We start from the raw sequence: 21,460 nt of genomic DNA on the forward strand, positions 1-21,460 counted from the left end.
AGGAAAGGCTTTGTGCACTTGGGGGTGCCAAATGTTCGGCACCCCCAAGTGATTGTATTGACTTACCTGAAACTCCTATCAGCAGAAAACTGCACCAGCCCAGGGTTATACCAGTGAGCACCATGGAGCGATCCTCTTCCATCTTACTCCTTCTTCGCGTGGTTGTGCATGCGCAGTAGAACAAAAAGCCGAACTTTAACTAAAAAGTCGGCTATTTCGTTCAACTGTGCATGCGTTTCCCCCGTAAAATTTGAAGGAAGAAAAAGCCGTGCAAAGAAGGAAGAAGACAGAAGAGGATCGCTTCATAGTGCTTACTGGTATAACTCCTGGGCTGGTGCATTTTTCTGCTGATAGGAGCAATGACCCGTGGTTTCAGGTAAGTCATTACAATCACTTTCTGGGTGCCTAACATTTGGCACCCCCAAGTGCACGAAGCCTTCCCTTCTCCTTTAATGGGTGCAATGTTGCAGCGACCCCCAGTTGTGTCCCACAATCCAATTCTATGGTGCAGCTCCTGTAAATAAGATTTGCTGCGTGTCAGAGCATCTGGCCTCCTGATTCCTCACTTGCCGAAACACAAAGAGGATTAAAACTAGTGTCGCTGCCGCTGGATTCCCTCCTTCACCCACTAATAACCCAGGGAGCTTCTCTTCATTAAGAGATTTGGCCGGCTGCCGGCAAATTCATCTTCAGCTGCTGGGAGATTAATGAATCTAAACAATATTGTCCCCCGTCTCGTCATGCAAATAACTTATTGTACCTTTTAATTACACAATAAAGAATATATTAAGGTACCTAGTCATTTGCCACTGCCGAGCGGTATAGTGTAAACCTTTTGTGTGCTGGGGGTTCCCCTTTCAATTTTGCATTTGTTATTTGGCAATTTCTATAAGTCATTAAAGGTCCAATATAATCAACATTAAAGTGCAAGAAAGAGATACGTGACTGTCTAGTAAGTTCGGGAAACTGCTTCACGCCTGAGGGTCTGGACAACATTCTTCCCCATGGTCCACGATCCTCTCTGGAATCTATTGGAATCACCTCATGAGCCTTCGACAGTATAAATAAGTAGACTAACTGAGATAAGAAAGCTCAACACGGCCAAGGAAGCAACTCCTCAGTTTTTTAAAACACAGACCAAATCAGGGCAGTAGAAGATTAGTAGGTTAGACAACACAGTAGGGAAGGGTGGTTCAACTGCGGTCTTATGGGATGAATGTGGCCCCTCATGGATATTTATGACCCACCGCATTTTTAAGAATGCCATAGATGTCTTTGTACAACGTATGATATAATGGTCTTGAAAAAATCTGGTCAAGCATGCTTGACAAAGGAGTGTTACACCGAAACTTTGCTTTTTTCACTAATAAATCAAAAGCGCCATTTCTTTTGATGCAAAACCCCATACAAGTCTATCTGCGTCATTTTTGAGGCGAAAAAATTCCCCCATCTCTAGTAGTGTTGTTGCAATGTCAATGTGAAGTCCTTCCAGTCAATAATACCAAGGAACTGGAATGAACATTTCAGAGGCTTTCATACATTTATCATATGCATACCAATCCTGACCACTATGGATATCATCATGGTCTGACTGACCTACTACCAATACCAGAGTATCTCTCTATGGGCCCCAGGCAAGAACAGTTTCCATCAGAAAATCCTTAATTCCACCATAGATCTACATGACACTTATACATTTAGTATTGCATACCTAATTATTGTGAGAGTGAGCCCACAATGTCAGGCTCTCTAGTGGACCCTAGAAGTCCAACACTGGATGTTGATCAGCTAATATTCATCAGTCAATGGACCATATCGGCCAGTGTATGCAGGCAGATGAAGAAGTGAAGAGAAGCAGGATCACTCATATTCACTCCCTGCTGAACATAGGGAAAGAAAGCCCCCTGAACCCCTGAATAGTATCCATCTGTGTGCAATTCTGTTGGATAACCTATAGGACTGGCCCATGTGTAACTGCTTTAGGGCAAAGACATTGAAGCAAGAATGCACATGTAGCACGTTCTTTAGTAGTTACTTTCTTTCCAAGAGCAGGTTGCACAATGATAATGTATAATAGTGATGGTGTGGTACCAATCTCACCCAGCATGCCAATGCCTAAAAAAAGTAGTTACATCAACTCCCTTCCATCATAACCCCTGGGCCTTTCTATTAAGCTTAATGCTGCTTTAGTAGTTGGATTCTGATAAAACCTGAGCTTAAACTCCAAGTGATCTTGGAGTTCTGAAGTCTCACTTCAGAGACAATGTTCTGTGCTCCACAGTAACTTGTATCAGCTTAGGAAGGAGAAATAGCATTAGAGAGAAAGAAATCTTTGGCCTGACAGCCTGGAAGCTCCGTAGTCTTCAGAAAAGGGCCCTCTAATGATTGTGGCGCCTCTGAACGGCTTAGACGTTCTCTGTGCTTAATTAGACATTCATCAGGCGCTGGCAATTGAAATTTTCCCCTTGACTTGCAGATGAATAATGCAGTTGTCTCGGTACGAATCCCCACATGGCGGATCCTTTATTGCACGTAAATCCGTGTGAATAGAGAAGTATGCGCTTATGAGCAGGCGGACAATTTAGCAGTCAGTTTGAGACAAAATGGCACAGCCCCTCGGGAATGGTTATTGCTGAACACAACATATTTTCCCCGCGTGAGCTATCAGGCTGCAATATTTAAAGCTTCTGGAACTTGCAGCAAGTTCTTCCTTTATCTTTTCTTTGAGTTATGGGAGGCTGCGTGCATGCATTCATTGGGAAGTGACCTCATGGAGATGGCTATACTATATGCTTTTCTTTGCGGCATTACGGATGTATTTGGGAGGCGCAGGCTAAAGCTAAAAACTTTTGCCACGCCCCGCTTTGTGGTTATAACTTAAGTATTAAAATAGCATATTGGGAACTCCTCACAGCTGGAGCTAAGGGTAGGTAGCAGGGCCACCTGCCTAGGGTGCAACCATTTTGGGAACTGGTGGGAGCAGTGTAGATAAAATGTGCATTGCTTTCAACTGCAGTTTTATTGGCCAAATCCAATGAACTATGAATAACAACTGGTCTTTCCTTTCCATGTGTAAGTTGTTGTCTGCGACTAACCTCTCTGCTGTACCATGGGAAAGGTTGGGAAGAGCACACAGATTGCCACTCTTGTCTTGGGTGCTGAAATTCTTTACCCTGGCTCTGGTGCTAACAGGTGACTTAATACAAGCAGATAATGTCACAATACTATATTGAGCAGGATCATGTACTAATAAAGCCAAAATGTAGATGTTTGCTTTCATTGTACAGATTGTATCAGGCATGTAGAAGCTCGTTACTGATGCATGCTCCTGAAGAACGTCCCCAAAGGGTCCAAAACATTGACTCTAAATGCACTTTTCATAATCATTATATACCCTCTGCTCAGATTTAGAATTTGGGAACCGGATGGACATTCCTGACTTGTAGGACTTTGCAAAATAAATATTTTTCCACATATAATGCATTATGAATATTCTACCACAATGTTAGGGCTTATCCCAAAGTTGGACAACTTTTGCAAAGTCCTTTAAGTATTCTTCTTAAGTTTAAAATACCTGCCTTTCTGGATTGTCCTGGGTTCCTGCTTTTCTTGGTTAAGTCTTAAACTTTAAACATAGGAAGGGCCTGTATTTAGGTAGATTGAACTTAATTGAAACTCATCATATATACGCTATAATGATGTTTCAGGAGTCTCCTAATTCCATTATCAGTCATTTAATTCCATAAGGAACAGCAGCCTGAAAATCCTTTTCTGAACTCTTCATTACAGCTGAATAAAGGCCTCCTTTGAACCGCTCTGATGTAATGTTATTTGTCTCCGTTACCCCAACCTGAACCGTTCCTCCCCCACTCCCATATACATCTGCTTATTGCCTAGAAGCAGGTGGCCGGGAGGGAAAAGTCCCCGTACGTGTCACACAAGGAAAGCTTAATGAAACATATGGAACAATAAAAATTTGCAAAACACATCAGAGCCTTTCTCCTGCTCATTAATTATGAAGGGAAATGGTGTGTATTTTTATATACATATTGACAATAAAGAATCGCCGCAATTGCTCTAGTGGAATGGAACCAACATCCTTAATGTATCATTAAGTCTCTGGGGCCCAGAGATGTTTTCTAGTCATTCTTTTCACTTGTTAGTGACACCCATTTCACTTATTGTAATGCATTCTACTGTTATAGGCGGTGTATATTGGGATGGACCATTAAAATTAATATGTGCACAAATCACACTGCAAGGGTTGCGTTTTTCATATCTCTAATGGCTGCTGCTTTCTCTGCTTCTATTTCTACTTTATCTGTGTTACTTGGCTTCCTTGATAATTTATGAACTAGGGCTATCCTAGAACAGTTTTAGCCACTATCTGCCCAAGCACCTAACTGGCTTCTTTTTCATGTGTATTAAAGTGATACTGACACTAAAAAATGAATTTTAGCATATGAATGTACATTAAAAGTTACCTATAGATCATGTTGATCATTTTTTGCTGAGAGGTTTGTTTTTGTATATAATTGTTAGTTGAAGTTCCTAAGCCTGACTCTCTGACACTCTGGCTTTGCCAACCAGACTGTCCCATCTCAGCCTGTTAGTTACAGTTTCTAATGCTAACGGACTCCTGCTGTACAAATATGGCAGCCCCCTCATACAGGAACATGGGGGATCAGACAGGTAATGTAAAAGCATCATGCAAATACTTTATGGCAAAGTTAGAAGTAGCTTGCAAAGCCAATATTATAATAGATGTAAAAAAAGTTTAATTTCAGGTGTCAGTATCTCTTTAAGTAATGTTATAATAATCTGATCCCACTGTGTGTGATATATTATCGATAATCAGGACATTTCATGATAACTATGGGCATCACCAGTCTTTGTCTGTCCTTCAAGAATTTTGCCTAAAAGTACCTGATTTGGGAAATTCCTTAACATGGCCATGCATGTTCCAATAAATGATGTTTCATGCACATATGCTGATTGGACAATTCATAGTGATATTTACCCATGGATATCGGTGGATTCATGGATTAATTCAAATGTTGCATAGTTCCTCAACGTGAAGAACCACCTACATTGATTTAAATGAAAGTTCTTTTCTTCTACCCTGAAGAGGTGGCCTCTGGTACGTTGATCCCTTTATGGGTAAAATAGTTCCCTGCTATTTGTCTCTAATGTCCTCTAATGTACTTGTAAAGTGTAATCATGTCCCCTTGAAAGCGCCTCTTTTCCAGAGAAAACAACCCCAACCTTGACAGTCTCCCCTCATAATTTAAGTCTTCCCTCCCTCTAACCAGTTTAGTTGCACTTAGTCTCTGCACTCTCTCCAGCTCATTTATATCCCTCTTAAGGACTGAAGTCCAAAACTGCCCCCATACTCCAGATGAGGCCTCACCAGGGACCTATAAAGAGGCAGAATTATGTTTTCATCCCTTGAGTTAATGCCCTTTTTTATACAAGACAGAACTTTATTTGCTTTAGTAGCCACAGAATGACACTGCCCAGAATTAGACAACGTGTTATCTACAAAAACCCCTAGATCCTTCTCATTTAAGGAAACTCCCAACACACTGCCATTTAGTGTATAACTTGCATTTATATTATTTTTGCCAAAGTGCATAACCTGCATTTATCAACATTGAACCTCATTTTCCAGTTTGCTGCCCAGTTTTCCAGTTTAGACAAATCACTGTGCAAAGTGTCAGCATCCTGCATGGAACCTATAGTTCTGCACAATTTAGTCTCATCTGCAAAAATAGAAACAGTACTTTCAATGGCCACCTCCAGGTCATTAATAAACAAGTTGAAAAGCAAGGGACCTAGTACAGAGCCCTGTGGTACTCCACTAACAACACTGGTCCAATTAGAAAATGTTCTATTTACCACCACTCTTTGTAGTCTATCTTTTAGCCAGTTCTCTATCCAGGTACAAATACTTAAATTATGTCTTCCATGGCTTTTACAGTATAACACTACATATTATGGCTCTTGACCTTCCTCATTGTAAACCAGGGGCTCCTAACCTTTTTCACATGTGAGCCACATTCAAATGTAAAAAGATTGGAGAGCAACATGAGCATGAAAAAAGTTCCTCGGGTGCCAAATATGGGCTGTGGTTCACTGTTAGTAGCCCCTATGTGGACTGTTAGCTTACAGGAGGCTCTGTTTAGCAGAACACATGGTTCTTATGCAACTAAACTTGTCAGGAAGGCAGGAATTAAAAAATAAGCTCCTGCTTTGAGGCCACTGGGAGCAACATCCAAGGGGTTGGCTAACAACATGTTGCTCTTGAGCCACTGCTGTAAACTGAGATTTTTTAATTCTTCCAATAGTGTTTCTTTTCATATTAATAATTCCAATGAATCCCAGCACATTGTTTTATCATGTAACCACAATTTGTGCCAGGCATCTACTGAATCCATGTCTTGAAAAACTCCTGAGGACCTGTATTCTTTATTCTGTCTCTACAGGTTACTTTTTGCATTATTTGTATTAAAAAAATAAACAATTGCTTTTAAGTCTGGCCATTGCCATGTTGGATTGAACTGGGCTAGCTGTCTTTTATTACATTGGCCAAGATCTTTGGACCCAAGGTTTGCAGTGGAGAGCATCTTAATGATCTCAGAGACTGAGTTTGATTCATGTGCTTTGCCAGTGTGTGAATGGTGGCCACAAAGAGACCAGAACTGTTTACACTTGGAAGCGTTGTATTGATATACATCACAATTCTACTTTTTAAAACAGAAATACCCTGTCCGCCAGAAAGAAAGCAGGATTAAGCAAAACTGTCAGTGGAATTAACCTGGATTCTGAACTCTCTTTCTAACATTCACGAGGGAGAAGACATACACAAAAGGGTTTTTCTTTTTCTAGACGTTCTAAAAATGGAATTGTTTTAAAAACTCATTAAATATGTTTATTAGACCATAAAGGAGCATTGGGAAGAAAATAAGCATCTATATGGGGCTATGAACCTAGTGGTGCAATTCCCAAGGATTTGTCCAGCTTGCTATAGAAGGGATTCTTGCTCATTCTGGAACAGAAAGGCTTTCCCTCGCAGGCCTTATGATATAAGGATTACCCAACAAACCGTATAATGCATACCAATGTTTCCTTTTCATTTCAACAAATAGACTGAAAAAACACCCTAAACAGAGACAGCTGTAATAATGGGGGGCTTTATTCTCAATGCCAGATTGTTATGTCATCTCTTTAAGAAGTTGGATAAGTGGAGCTTATGTTCCAAAAGGTTAGGATTTGGCTCAATCTCTCCTTATTACATGATGCAATCGACCTTATGATTAGTAGACAGGTCCATTGTTGTCCCCTCCCTCTGTATCTGCACAAGGAATTATTAACAGTATAGTTCTTTAATAATATGATGCCCTTTTTTATATTGAATGACTTCTCTTTACAGACTGGCTTAGGGGCTATAATATATCCCATGGATGTGCCTTTTTCTCACAATAGTCTGTTTATGTCGTTGTATAGGAACTATGGTTGTACATACCTCAATAACTTTCATTATTCCGCCTCCAAAGCAATTAGCATTGGTGACATTTTTTAACTTAACACAATAATTTATGGCATACAGTACAAAAGTACCTTAACCTACAGAAAACGTTCCTACCATTTTAGCAGGAATCAAGTATGTCCAAGGCGTCACCTTCCTGGGTAACTGTATGAGTTTAGTTGAGCTGGAAAAAACACTTGGACTTATTCCTTCGTGAACTGCCAAAATCTGGTCTTCCAATTACTCATTAACTGTACTGAAAATTAAACTAATATTTCTTCTTTGATGTTAAAGGGATCCTGTCATCAGAAAACATGTTTTTTTCAAAACGCATCAGTTAATAGTGCTACTCCAGTAGACTTCTGCACTGAAATCCATTTCTCAAAAGAGCAAACTGTTTTTTTTCTATTCAATTTTGAAATCTGACATGGGGCTAGACATTTTTCAATTTCCCAGCTGCCCCTGATCATGTGACTTGTGCCTGCACTTTAGGAGGGAAATGCTTTCTGGCAGGCTGCTGTTTTTCCTTTTCAATGTAACTGAATGTGTCTCAGTGGGACATGGGTTTTTACTATTAAGTGTTGTTCTTAGATCTACCAGGCAGCTGTTATCTTGTGTTAGAGAGCTGCTATCTGGTTACCTTCCCATTGTTCTTTTGTTTGGCTGCTGGGGGGAAAGGGAGGGGGGTGATATCACTCCAACTTGCAGTAAAGAAAGATTGAAGTTTATCAGAGCACAAGTCACATGACTTGGGCAGCTGGGAAATTAACAATATGTCTAGCCCCATGTCAGATTTCAAAATTGAATATACAAAAATCTGTTTGCTCTTTTGAGAAATGGATTTCAGTGCAGAATTCTGCTGGAGCAGCACCATTAACTGATTCATTTTGAGAAAAAAAAAATTCCCATGACAGTATCCCTTTAAGCAAGTTAGAAATCCAAGGTTTAACGCATATCAGAAGCTTCTCTTCTGCTCTACCACTCCATTAAACTATATTTATAGAGCCTTCAACTCTCACCTGAAGAAAGGGTTTTTTTTGTTCCATGTAAACTGCTTGTTGGGCGTGCAGGAGCACAGGTGATCATGGGGGTCTGCGTTATGAGCTTTTATTAGATTTGTGCACATCTGTGCATGACTTTTTCATAAGATTTGGTGCTCAGGCACAGTCCCTGAGCTCTCGGTGTTGATCCAGTCAACAATCGCAGAATATTGGTTCAAATACATTAGTCTTCAAAATTGCTTGTGCTCAGCTGCCTGTTGCCTTGCTCCGAATCTCCGAAATGAAATCAGCAGCACCTGCTCCCACCAGGAACGTACAGTGCAGACCTTCGTATCCCTTTAACCCTTGCATGCACTGTGCAAAGCAAAGAGAAACAGCTGTGAATGTGCAGCTCAGTAATGCAACAGTTACTTTGGGTTTTTGGTTCTGTACACTGGCCCAGTGAGCAAAAATTTAACATTTGGTTCCAAGTGTTTTGATTCTGAGCCAACACACCTGATGTGATTATTGGATTAAAGGAGTATCAATACTAAGGAATTAATTACTAATAAATAGACTTGACTGTAAAATATGTAATGTTCCTTGAAAGCCATTTGGACGGTAGGCTACCTCTGTATTCAAAGTCCCAAGAAAATCGGTGACAATGGAGTTCCTTTACTTTCTTACTGTTGCACTGTGGAGGCCCACAAAGGCTAGAGCTTTAGATGGTCACGGTGTGGTCAAAGGAGTTAGAGATGTACGGACCCCAAAGTAAGAGACAAATATGGCATTCAGAGATCTCTATGCTGCAACCCGCTCAGCATGCCTTCATAGCTTTTGGTCAACTAAAGGTCACCAATTAGTGTACAGTATATTTACCAAGTTTTACAAACCATCAGAACAATGATCAAAAATGTGCCATCAAAGAGGCCAAGTCAGTCGTTAATGTGAGCCAGTGTCTAGCTATTAAAAAATAGTCATTTCCATACAAGGTCCATAAATGGCAGGATTTTTACCCTATATTTGGGCAGAGTGGAGTCACTTTACATCCAGCACATATGTCTTGGCAGTAGGTAAGAATGTGCAGTGATAATTTCAAGGTGGACACGTCAAAAGCTTGATAGACTTTCTGACAGATTTGCACTTTAATTTTCTGGCTCTCCAGCCAGCATTGGGTGTCACATTAGGACGTGTTCCTGTTGGTTCATTAGCAGCTCTGTGTTTTTACATTTCAACTCTCCCTCACCCCAGTTAGCACAACATCAACACCTATCATTCCAGCATCAAATCAGCCACTGGTGCTGAACTGAGAGCTGGAGAGAAATGAGCCAGTTCCTGGGCAAGGCAGACTGACTCAGAGAGTGGAGTAGAGGTGATGGCATGCATCTTGGCACGCACAGAAGACATTGCTGTTTGCATTGTGTCTTGCATGGGTGGATATCATTTTTCACTGTAATAAAAGCCTTCTGTAAATGTTACATACAAGGCGTTGCCATAAAACCAGAAAAACAAGAGTCTTTAGTCCTCACTTGAGGAATTATGGACACTTAATTTACTCCTTTGTGTCCCTCCTTTGTGTCCCTCCTTTGTGCCGCATATAGAACTTTATAACTCAGAATCGTAAATCCAAACTTGTAGACAGCTATTGCAAAATGTCTTCTGATGGGTAGGACTTGGAGAACAAGTAAATGGTAAATCAAGGTTAGGTTGAAAAGGGCTAAAAAATATTGGAATGTGGCTTCAGAGGGGTAGGACTTGCAGAAGAACCAAAGTAAAAAACATTAATATTAGTGTAATAAGTATCAAAATAAATTGCAACATGGCTTTAGAGGGATAGGACTTGGAGAAGAACCAAAGGAAAAACCATTAATATTAGGTTAATAAGAGTTAAAAAATATTGGAATGTGGCTTCAGAGGGATAGGACTTGCAGAAGAACCAAAGGAAAATGCATTAATATTAATGTAATAAGCATCAAAAGATATTGCAACATGTCTTCTGATGGGTAGAAATTGGAGAACAAGTAAATGGTAAATCAAGGTTAGGGTGAAAAGGGCTAAAAGATATTGGAACTTGGCTTGAGAGGGTAAGGACTCGCAGAAGAACCAAAGGAAAAACCATTAATATTGAGTGTACGAAGCATCAAAAGATATTGCAACATGGCTTTAGAGGGATAGGACTTGCAGAAGAACCAAAGAAAAAAAACATTAATATTAGGGAAATAAGAGTTAAAACATATGGGAATGTGGCTTCAGAGGGGTATGGCTTGCAGGAGAAAGGAAAATAAATAAATAAATAGTGTAATAAGCATCAAAAGATATTGCAACATGACATTAGAGGGTGAAGACTTAGAGAGAAGCCAAATGGAGAAAAACCTTCAAGGTTAGGGTATGAAGGGCTAAACGATATTGGAATGTGGTTTCTGAGGGGTAGGGTAGCAAGCCTGTGGGCTCTGGGGCTTGAAAGCCCCTCTCACCCTAACATTGATGACTTTTGCACTGGTCATTGTAATGTCTCGTTCTTATAGGTATCCAGTACTTGCAAATAACTACACGTTCTTCAGCTCCTTTTTATGCCCTAGTCTTGATGGTTACTCCACTGGTATTTGCCCCAACCACTTTTAATAGTACTTTCACTTCAGTTATATGTGTATGGCATAAGGATTTCTCTCCCTTCTGGGAGAGAAAAAAACTCTTGGCTTTGTATGATAGGCTACTGGCAAGGGGTATGACTTCTGTGCAGATTATATGCCAACTCACTGTATTGGTTTTCTGAAAGCCATTCTTCATGTGAACGCAATAAGCTGAGACCTCATACTATATTGTTTATGGAAATATAATACAATTGAAAGAATGTGAATAATGTTAAATTGTTATCAAAATAGTGCTTTACTGATTTGCAGACCAAACTATGGGTGGAACCAGATTATTTATTCAGATTTGTATTCCTGTTTTGCAGGTAAATGGGAAAGACCTGTCCAGAGCCACACATGACCAGGCAGTAGAAGCATTTAAAACAGCAAAAGAACCGATTGTAGTGCAGGTCCTGAGACGAACTCCTCGCACCAAGGTGTTCAACACTCCAACTGATGTGCACCTCATGGATATGGGAACCCAAACAGAAATAACCTTTGAGCGAATAGCAGCGCTGGCCAAGATTAGTTCTCCTTCCCCATCAGTGGCTGGATTGGACCCATATCTCTTAACAGAGGAGTAAGTAGGAATGAAAGAATAACTATAACTTCAAAGGCAAGGCTAGATTTACTGATGAAATTACATTATACTGCTATCTTACAGCCACAAGAGGTTATTATCCAACTACTACTACTGTAGGCACCACATCTCCCTACTATATCTGCTATCCCACAGTCCCACTCCCTTCCCAGAGACTATTATCCCACTGTTACTATAGGCACCATCTCTCCCTACTATACCTGCTATACCACAGTCACACTCCCTTCCCAGAGACTATTATCCACTGTTACTATAGGCACTATCTCTCCCTACTATACCTGCTATCCCACAGTCACTCCCTTCCCAGAGACTATTATCCCACTGTTACTATAGGCACCATCTCTCCCTACTATACCTGCTATCCCACAGTCTCACTCCCTTCCCAGAGACTAGTATCCACTGTTACTATAGGCACCATCTCTCCCTACTATACCTGCTATCCCACAGCCAGAGGCTATTATCATACTAAAGGCATGTCATCCTACTGTACATTGCTATTGTATGTCCTGTAAAGTCAACAGGTTACATATTATGTTTTCAATTTTTCCGCCAACCCATTGTAAACTCAAAACTTTTAGCAGGGACGATCGGTGCCTCTGAAGATGCCCCAGTAGCACCCACCTTATTTTCTGCTTACTCACTTGCTCTGGGCTGCTGTCAGTTACCACTGCATGTATAGAATTAAAAATAAGTAACGATACAAGGTTGATGAGTAGTTCCTTCAGACTCAGATTACATGGCAGTTCAAAAATCAGTGCATACTGCATCAGAACTAATTAATAAGCATCCCTGAAGCATCACCTTTTAAGACAGATACAGATACCGTAATACATACTTTCTGCTGTTTAGATAATATCTTACAAACCCTAAACTTCTCAACTGCAACATGTGCAGAGTGCCACTGACACACAAAAGATTGCCTAATAATATTAGGGCAACAATGAAGACCTGGGTCATTACTGTTATAGGTTGGTGTATACAATATGTACTGTGTAATACAGCCTTTCTAGTAACATTTGTTTTCAGCTTTAGCACCAGAGCAATCCTCCCTGCCCGACCCCTCTACCATATAATAACTTCACCTGAAATAAACCAAGTAGTGAAAGGGTTCATCTCCTCCCCATGATGCTATTTATACAGACAAAAGAAATCAAGAAGGGGCATGGAATTTACATGTAAATGGAGTGTTGCTGGTAATTGCATTGCTTGCGACTGTGTGAGCTGCTCCTCTCATTGACACCCGGGATGTAATGGGACATGTTGTACATTAAACACTATTCCTTGATTGAAGTGCTGTTCCACTCCACAGCGCCCACCTTCACAGTGGGCAATATCAATCCCCGTCCTTGATGGGTATAAGCCAATCTCGGCTCAGCCACCGACCGGGGCACCGGCATTAGCTGTAAATAGGCAGCGTCTCCCATGCAGATTCACATGATAATTAGGAACTCAGATTTGTGTGCCAAAGCCATAAGCGGCAGCCGGGGATGTCATGCAGAAACAAGTGTGAGCCCCCCAGCTGGGACAAGGCATTCCAACACAGCGGGCAACAGACAGGCGGCTACTTGGCAACCCTTGACAGGCCACTGCCAGCAGGACAGACCTCCCCAGCACTACTATTCACTGCAGAACCTTCACTGACAACTCATCATTGTGATTCCCAGTGAGGAGGCAGAATTACACTCATCAGGCCGCCTGCTGTTGGCTGGTGCTTAACCAGTTTGTGGGCACAGGCATGTTCTAGCAGGGGCTTCAGCAGAAAAGGGGGTTATCAGTGCGGAACATGGAGGGGTGTAGAAAGTATATCACCATCCGTTGCTTCATAATGTGATGCATAAGAGGGATATGGTCTGTTTTTTATAGAAACAAGTTTTGATGTACCCCCAGGTAGGTACCCACTTTGCTGCGTCCGTATGCAGGGTGATTTTGAGAGAATTACAGGTGCTTCTATTCTATCTATAGTGGATAACAAGGTGGGTCACTACTGTTGAACCACAAACCATTGCTGTGCCTTTAAAGGAGAAGTAAACCTAAAAAAAAATTCAGCTTCTGTACCAGTCCAACGCAGCTACACCCCTTTGGCAGGGAAGATCTGTGTCAGTAAAGATGCCCCCACTATCTCCCTATTTCTTTTCTGCCGTTTTGGGACCAGCTCCCAATATCAGTGATGCCACAGTCCCTTCCCCGAGACTATTATCCCATTGTTTCTATAGGCACCATCTCTCCCTACTATACCTGCTATCCCACAGTCACACTCCCTTCCCAGAGACTATTATCCACTGTTACTATAGGCACCATCTCTCCCTACTATACCTGCTATCCCACAGTCACACTCCCTTCCCAGAGACTATTATCCACTGTTACTATAGGCACCATCTCTCCCTACTATACCTGCTATCCCACAGTCACACTCCCTTCCCAGAGACTATTATCCACTGTTACTATAGGCACCATCTCTCCCTACTATACCTGCTATCCCACAGTCACACTCCCTTCCCAGAGACTATTATCCACTGTTACTATAGGCACCATCTCTCCCTACTATACCTGCTATCCCACAGTCACACTCCCTTCCCAGAGACTATTATCCACTGTTACTATAGGCACCATCTCTCCTTACTATACCTGCTATCCCACAGTCACACTCCCTTCCCAGAGACTATTATCCACTGTTACTATAGGCACCATCTCTCCCTACTATACCTACTATCCCACAGTCACACTCCCTTCCCAGAGACTATTATCCCACTGTTACTATAGGCACCATCTCTCCCTACTATACCTGCTATCCCACAGTCACACTCCCTTCCCAGAGACTATTATCCACTGTTACTATAGGCACCATCTCTCCCTACTATACCTGCTATCCCACAGTCACACTCCCTTCCCAGAGACTATTATCCCACTGTTACTATAGACACCATCTCTCCCTACTATACCTGCTATCCCACAGTCACACTCCCTTCCCAGAGACTATTATCCACTGTTACTATAGGCACCATCTCTCCCTACTATACCTGCTATCCCACAGTCACACTCCCTTCCCAGAGACTATTATCCACTGTTACTATAGACACCATCTCTCCCTACTATACCTGCTATCCCACAGTCACACTCCCTTCCCAGAGACTATTATCCACTGTTACTATAGACACCATCTCTCCCTACTATATGCCTCCCCACAATATTCAATTTTTGCTAGATGATTTCCAACAACCCCTAAGCTTAGCTTCTCAATGGCTGCCCAGAGCACACTGAGCATGTGCAGTGCCACTGACACTTAAAAGATGGCCTAACAAGATCCAAATGGGTGCTACTGTGCACAGATTTGGAAGTTCATTTGTTTACATGATCATTACTGTTATAGGGCTGCTGAACTCTGGGCTGGTACAGTTCACTAAAAAAAACAGAATTACTAGCCATGTTCATTTTTTTGAGTCAGTTCTTCTTTAATAGCAGAGCCTAGATTAACGCATTTATCTCGAGGGTTAGAATTTGTCACAAGGCTGCTGCCTTCTACCTGATGGCACTGGCAGTCAGTACGCCCCTCCTGACATTATCTTTTCAGTGCAAAGGATTTCAGTGTGTTTCAGCCAGTTCTCTCTATAATTATCCTAAGAAACTTTCCTGTTCTCAGTTTTACTGCTACTGAATCCGCTCTCGCATACAGTACATTAATTAGAAGCTCAGCCCTGGAACTGATTGGACACACACCTTGCTGCTGCCGATACGGAACATTTACATTTCAAAAGCTGCTCTGTCCTGATCCTGAAACTGCCGCCGTCACATGTTTTCCTTTCATCCAACTGCACCGTGTTTTTCCTTTCTGAATAATATCTGTTTTGACAGAAATGAAATACTGTAGAATAATTGGTCATTAGAAAGAGGAATAAATGGAATATTTTTGTATTTTTGTCTAGGCATTCTCCAGCACATGACTATTTTGACCCCAATGACTTCATGGGAGGCCTTAACCCGGAAATGGATAGAGATGAACTTGAGCTGGAGGTAACTTTCCTTTTATTCATTTATTTTCCCCAAAATCTGTGACTCTGGAGCAGAAACAGCTTTATATTATGCAACCAGTGAAAACGGTAATGGTTATGGAGCACAGTGAATAGTATTTACCCCATTGCTACTATAGACCCCATCTCTCCCTACTATACCTGCTATCCCACAGTCACACTCCCTTCCCAGAGACTATTATCCACTGTTACTATAGGCACCATCTCTCCCTACTATACCTGCTATCCCACAGTCACACTCCCTTCCCAGAAACTATTATCCACTGTTACTATAGACACCATCTCTCCCTACTATACCTGCTATCCCACAGTCACACTCCCTTCCCAGAGACTATTATCCACTGTTACTATAGACACCATCTCTCCCTACTATACCTGCTATCCTACAGTCACACTCCCTTCCCAGAGACTATTATCCCCACTGTTACTATAGGCACCATCTCTCCCTACTATACCTGCTATCCCACAGTCACACTCCCTTCCCAGAGACTATTATCCACTGTTACTATAGGCACCATCTCTCCTTACTATACCTGCTATCCCACAGTCACACTCCCTTCCCAGAGACTATTATCCCACTTTTACTATATATACCATCTCTCCCTACTATACCTGCTATCCCACAGTCACACTCCCTTCCCAAAGACTATTATCCCCACTGTTACTATAGGCACCATCTCTCCCTACTATACCTGCTATCCTACAGTCACACTCCCTTCCCAGAGACTATTATCCACTGTTACTATAGACACCATCTCTCCCTACTATACCTGCTATCCCACAGTCACACTCCCTTCCCAGAGACTATTATGCCACTGTTACTATAGACACCATCTCTCCCTACTATACCTGCTATCCCACAGTCACACTCCCTTCCCAGAGACTATTATCCACTGTTACTATAGACACCATCTTTCATTACTATACCTGCTATCCCACAGTCACACTCCCTTCCCAGAGACTATTATCCACTGTTACTATAGACACCATCTCTCCCTACTATACCTGCTATCTCACAGTCACACTCCCTTCCCAGAGACTATTATCCCACTGTTACTATAGACACCATCTCTCCCTACTATACCTGCTATCCCACAGTCACACTCCCTTCCGAGAGAATATTATCCACTGTTACTATAGGCACCATCTCTCCCTACTATACCTGCTATCCCACAGTCACACTCCCTTCCCAGAGACTATTATCCACTGTTACTATAGACACCATCTCTCCCTACTATACCTGCTATCCCACAGTCACACTCCCTTCCCAGAGACTATTATCCCACTGTTACTATAGACACCATCTCTCCCTACTATACCTGCTATCCCACAGTCACACTCCCTTCCCAGAGACTATTATCCACTGTTACTATAGGCACCATCTCTCCCTACTATACCTGCTATCCCACAGTCACACTCCCTTCCCAGAGACTATTATCCCACGGTTACTATAGGCACCATCTCTCCCTACTATACCTGCTATCCCACAGTCACACTCCCTTCCCAGAGACTATTATCCCACTGTTACTATAGACACCATCTCTCCCTACTATACCTGCTATCCCACAGTCACACTCCCTTCCCAGAGACTATTATCCCACGGTTACTATAGGCACCAGCTCTCCCTACTATGTGGGGATGAGTGAATGTTTTATGGCCCTAGAAAGACTTACAGATTTAAATATTTTTTATATAGTCGGTATATGTACATTTAGAACAGGAGCAGGTGTGAATAGAATCCGTGAGTAGAATAGGATTGGGATTCTTTCTCATTGTTAATGGAAATTTCTTTCCTTGTCAAAGACTAAGTGCTTATGTGGCCCAGAATGACACTGTATGGCCCTTAGGGGTTAATAAATGTCTAAATGACACTTTGTCCAGAGCTTGGCAGTTGCATGATGTCTGGCTCGGTGCTGGCTGTACATAAATAACCCTGACGTTGATGTAGTGAGTGCCGGCAGGAGGTAACCTGTCCCCAGAAGCAGCTCATTATGGGAAGGATGTAGATTTAGAAGCAGAGTGAATAAGCATTTGTCCACTCTGGCAACTCAGAGGCAAAAAAAGATCACCATCTAATGCTGGTACCCACAAATGATTGCACCAGCAGACATTCTAGAGATACCTCCAGTGTTCCAGGGCTCGATGAGGGTCAGGAAAAGTTTTTAATTCACAGTTTATTCGAGGGCCGGAACTAGGGGTAGGCAGAAGAGGCACGTGCCTAGGGCGCAAAATTAGAGGGGCGCCAGACATGTACCTCTTCTGGTGTCTTCCCCTAGTTCAGACCATTGTGTCCAGAAACTGTATCATTTTCTTCTGCGTCCTCAATGCTTGCGATTTTTGCGCATGGCGCGAACAGTGGGAGGGGGGGTAGGTAGTCGGCCGGATTGCCTAGGCTGTGCCGCCAACTTCCTGCACTTGCCCAGTCCCCTTGTGACTCCATGACAAAAAGGTCATTGTATGGTAAACATTTCCTTAACTGTCAGCCTCCTTCCCACAAGATGGCAGACAATGTGTTAACCACTGAGCCCCCTTCTTCCGTATATAATGAAAAAAAATGAACGTCAAAACTAGCAGGATTGAGGCTGCAAGATGTCACATTTAAATGTTTCTCCCATTAGGGATGTGAAGATCACCGTCACTTGGGTCAGTTTGCGGAGGGAAAGGCCGACATCTGGCCCTCCAAAAGGACTGTGTCAATGGCACTGCCTTAATTGGCTGACAGCTAGTCCTAAATGCATAGCAGCAGGGGCCCCAGGGACCCAGGACATAACCTACTCACTAGAACAGGCAGTTTGCTCAGGCCAATCCTTTCCAGCTGAACTGCTTCCCAGGTTCTTCTGGCACATTTCACACAGTGCTCATGCTGTCAGGCAGGGTCGCTAATCATGATATCTGCTCTGGGACAGTCTCTATGGGAACAGTCACTGCACATCTATGTTCTGTTAGAGATCCACTGTCATTTCAACAACTTCCTGTTCCTCTTGGTTTTCTTTTATAAACTACGGTTATATGTACTTTGTAGCAGTGAGGAGATTCTAGAAACTGTCAGGGCCAGCCCTATTGTTGCCATATTGTCCTACTGTCACATAATGCCCTACTATCACCATCATGTCCTGCTGCCACTTTCAAAAACAGGGATTATCTTCCAGCGCGTTACCTTTGCTGTGTAATGGCCAAGTGCATCAATCCTTTAAAGGCATACAGCTATGGATTGTAGAAAGGAGAGCACTTGACAGAGCAGATTACTGCTATAATGAGTTTTTATTTTAGACTTGCTCACACAACATGTTTCTGGCCAAGAACGGTGCCCTTTCTCAAGTATATATATCACTATAGCAGTAATCTGTCCTGCTGCCACTATCATGCCCTACTGTCACCATCATATCCTGCTGCCATTATTATGCCATACTATCACCATCATGTCTTGCTGCCACTATCCTGCCCTACTATCATGTCCTGCAGCCACAATCTTGCTCTACTATCACCATCATGTCCTGCAGCTTGCTCTACTGTCCCCATCATGGCTTGCTGCCACCATCATGCCTTACTATCACCGTAATGTCCTGCTGCCACTATCTTGCCCTAATGTCAACATTATGTCCTGCTGCCAACATCATGCCCTACTATTAACATCATGTCCTGCTGCCACTATCTTGCTCTACTGTCACCATCATGTATTGCTGCCACCATCATGCCTTACTATCACCATAATGTCCTGCTGCTACTATCTTGCCCTATTGTCACCATTATGTCCTCCTCTCACCATTATGTCCTCCTGCCACCATCTTGCTCTACTACCACTATCATGCCCTACTATCACCATCATGTCCTGCTGCCATTATCATGCCCTACTGTTCCCACCTTACTTTGCTGTCATTTGTGCCCTGCTGCTATGATCATTCCCTACTGTTGCCAACTACCTTTACTGTCAACTCATGTCCTGCTGCCACTACTTCCATCTTCCCTTTCTGCCACTATCCTGTCCTACTATTAGTATATTCCCTTACTGTCACCATCTTGCCTTGCTGCCACTATCATGTCCTGCTGTTGCGATATTCCCTTACTGTCACCATCTTGTCCTACTGGCACAATCATGCCCTACAGTCATCATGTTGCTCAATGATGCCACTTTAGTGCTTACTATGCATTTATATCTCTAGACACAGTAATAAGCAGTAATTGGGGCTTAAAGGCTTAAAACTAAAACTTCCATGTTTTAATGGTACAACAAACGTAATTGCTAAACTAATACCACACCCTAACATCAAGCAATAATGTATTCGCCTGAAGGCAATAAAACCATGTAATGCGGTGGAAATTGCCTTCTCCCAGAGGGGGGCGGTGATTCTGTTATTTATTCCTGAATTAATATTGGAAATATTTTATTAGTCTCGCCTGGGCCGGAGCAGCTGATAGTTTTCCCAGCCTTGATTTTATGAGAAACGCTCAGGATTTCTGTTCCTCGCAGATCAATAATAAGCCTGTTCTTTCATTTTAATGACTCAGTATTGACAAATAGACTCAAAAAGCGTCATTTATTGATCCACAGATGTTTAATAGATAGGGGCCGAGTAAGTTAACTGCCTTTCTCTCAGGGAGATGTAGTCGGCTGCCTTTTTCGGAATGAGAAGGAGTAATTGTGCATCAGAGGAATAAAATATCTTTATTTGTGTTATCTTGGCTGATATAGGGTGAACTATACCTTGTTTACTTTCCCTTTAATCTTCTATAAAGGTTCACTAAAATGTGTGTGGGGTATAGAATATTTTGCATTATTTCTCTGTATATTAATATATTTTGATTGGCGCTACCATACTGCTTGAAAGAAAATATTAATTGTTTGCCCTGTCCATTACCAGTTACTAGACTGTCCCAACACTTTCTTTGGTTCCTCAGGAAATAGACCTTTACAGAATGAATAGCCAGGACAAGCTGGGCCTAACTGTGTGCTACCGGACGGATGAGGAGGATGATACTGGAATTTATGTTAGTGAGGTAAGTGGCATTATCCAGCATTGAACAGGGGGGAGTCTGGTCCCACTGGGGCTACCACATCAGGGGCCTGCCCTTCTTTACTTCCAAACTGGATACTAGTGAAGTGTTGGACTGGCCTGAAAGAATACCATACGATCTCCAGGAGTGCCCATCACAGCCATGGGCAAGTCTCAGCAGTCTTTTTGCTTTTCTGACAAAAGCTGATAAGGTTTAGCACTGTCTACATTTAGCTGCTATAAAAATGGACCCTGGATATGGCAGCCCAGTTCAACTCTACCAGTAAACTAAAATTGGACGACACTGTGTACCCATTATTACATTGCCCCATTATTGACATTAGACTTTCACCTTATGTCTAGCTCCAAAATCAGAACCAGTTGTCCCCTAATTACCCTTTTTTGGATTATTTCCTAATCCCAAAAAAGTGTTTTTTGCGTCTGATATTATGTAGAGTAGAGCCATTTCCTACTGAAAGATATACTCTAGCTATACTGTAGTTACAGTACTTTTTGGGGGATGTGTTTCCTGGTAGTCATGTGGCTTATGATCTGATATTGACTCCAGAACTTGGATGGACAAGTTGTAACCCTCCAGTTGCTGTAGAGCTACAGGAGCAAATAAATTGTTTTATTGATATTGCATATATGATTTATAAATGTGTCACTGTGACTGTTGGATTTAAATTCCAAGATGGCATCTTG

The 21,460-nt window shown here is 42.2% G+C and overlaps 1 protein-coding gene across 5 annotated transcripts in view; it reads left to right on the top strand.

Annotated features, from left to right (window-relative positions):
* Positions 1-21,460, top strand: part of LOC108714711 (E3 ubiquitin-protein ligase PDZRN3) — a 174,576-nt gene that overhangs the window by 146,725 nt on the left and 6,391 nt on the right. For all 5 annotated transcript variants that reach the window (XM_018259165.2, XM_018259167.2, XM_018259166.2 and 2 more), the window contains 3 exons: positions 11,465-11,718; positions 15,660-15,747; positions 20,661-20,759. In XM_018259165.2, coding sequence (XP_018114654.1) covers positions 11,465-11,718; positions 15,660-15,747; positions 20,661-20,759 — 441 coding nt within the window. The remainder of the gene's footprint in view (positions 1-11,464; positions 11,719-15,659; positions 15,748-20,660; positions 20,760-21,460) is intronic.

Source organism: Xenopus laevis, chromosome 4L (genome assembly GCF_017654675.1).
Source record: "Xenopus laevis strain J_2021 chromosome 4L, Xenopus_laevis_v10.1, whole genome shotgun sequence".
NCBI classification, from domain to species: Eukaryota; Metazoa; Chordata; class Amphibia; order Anura; family Pipidae; genus Xenopus; species Xenopus laevis.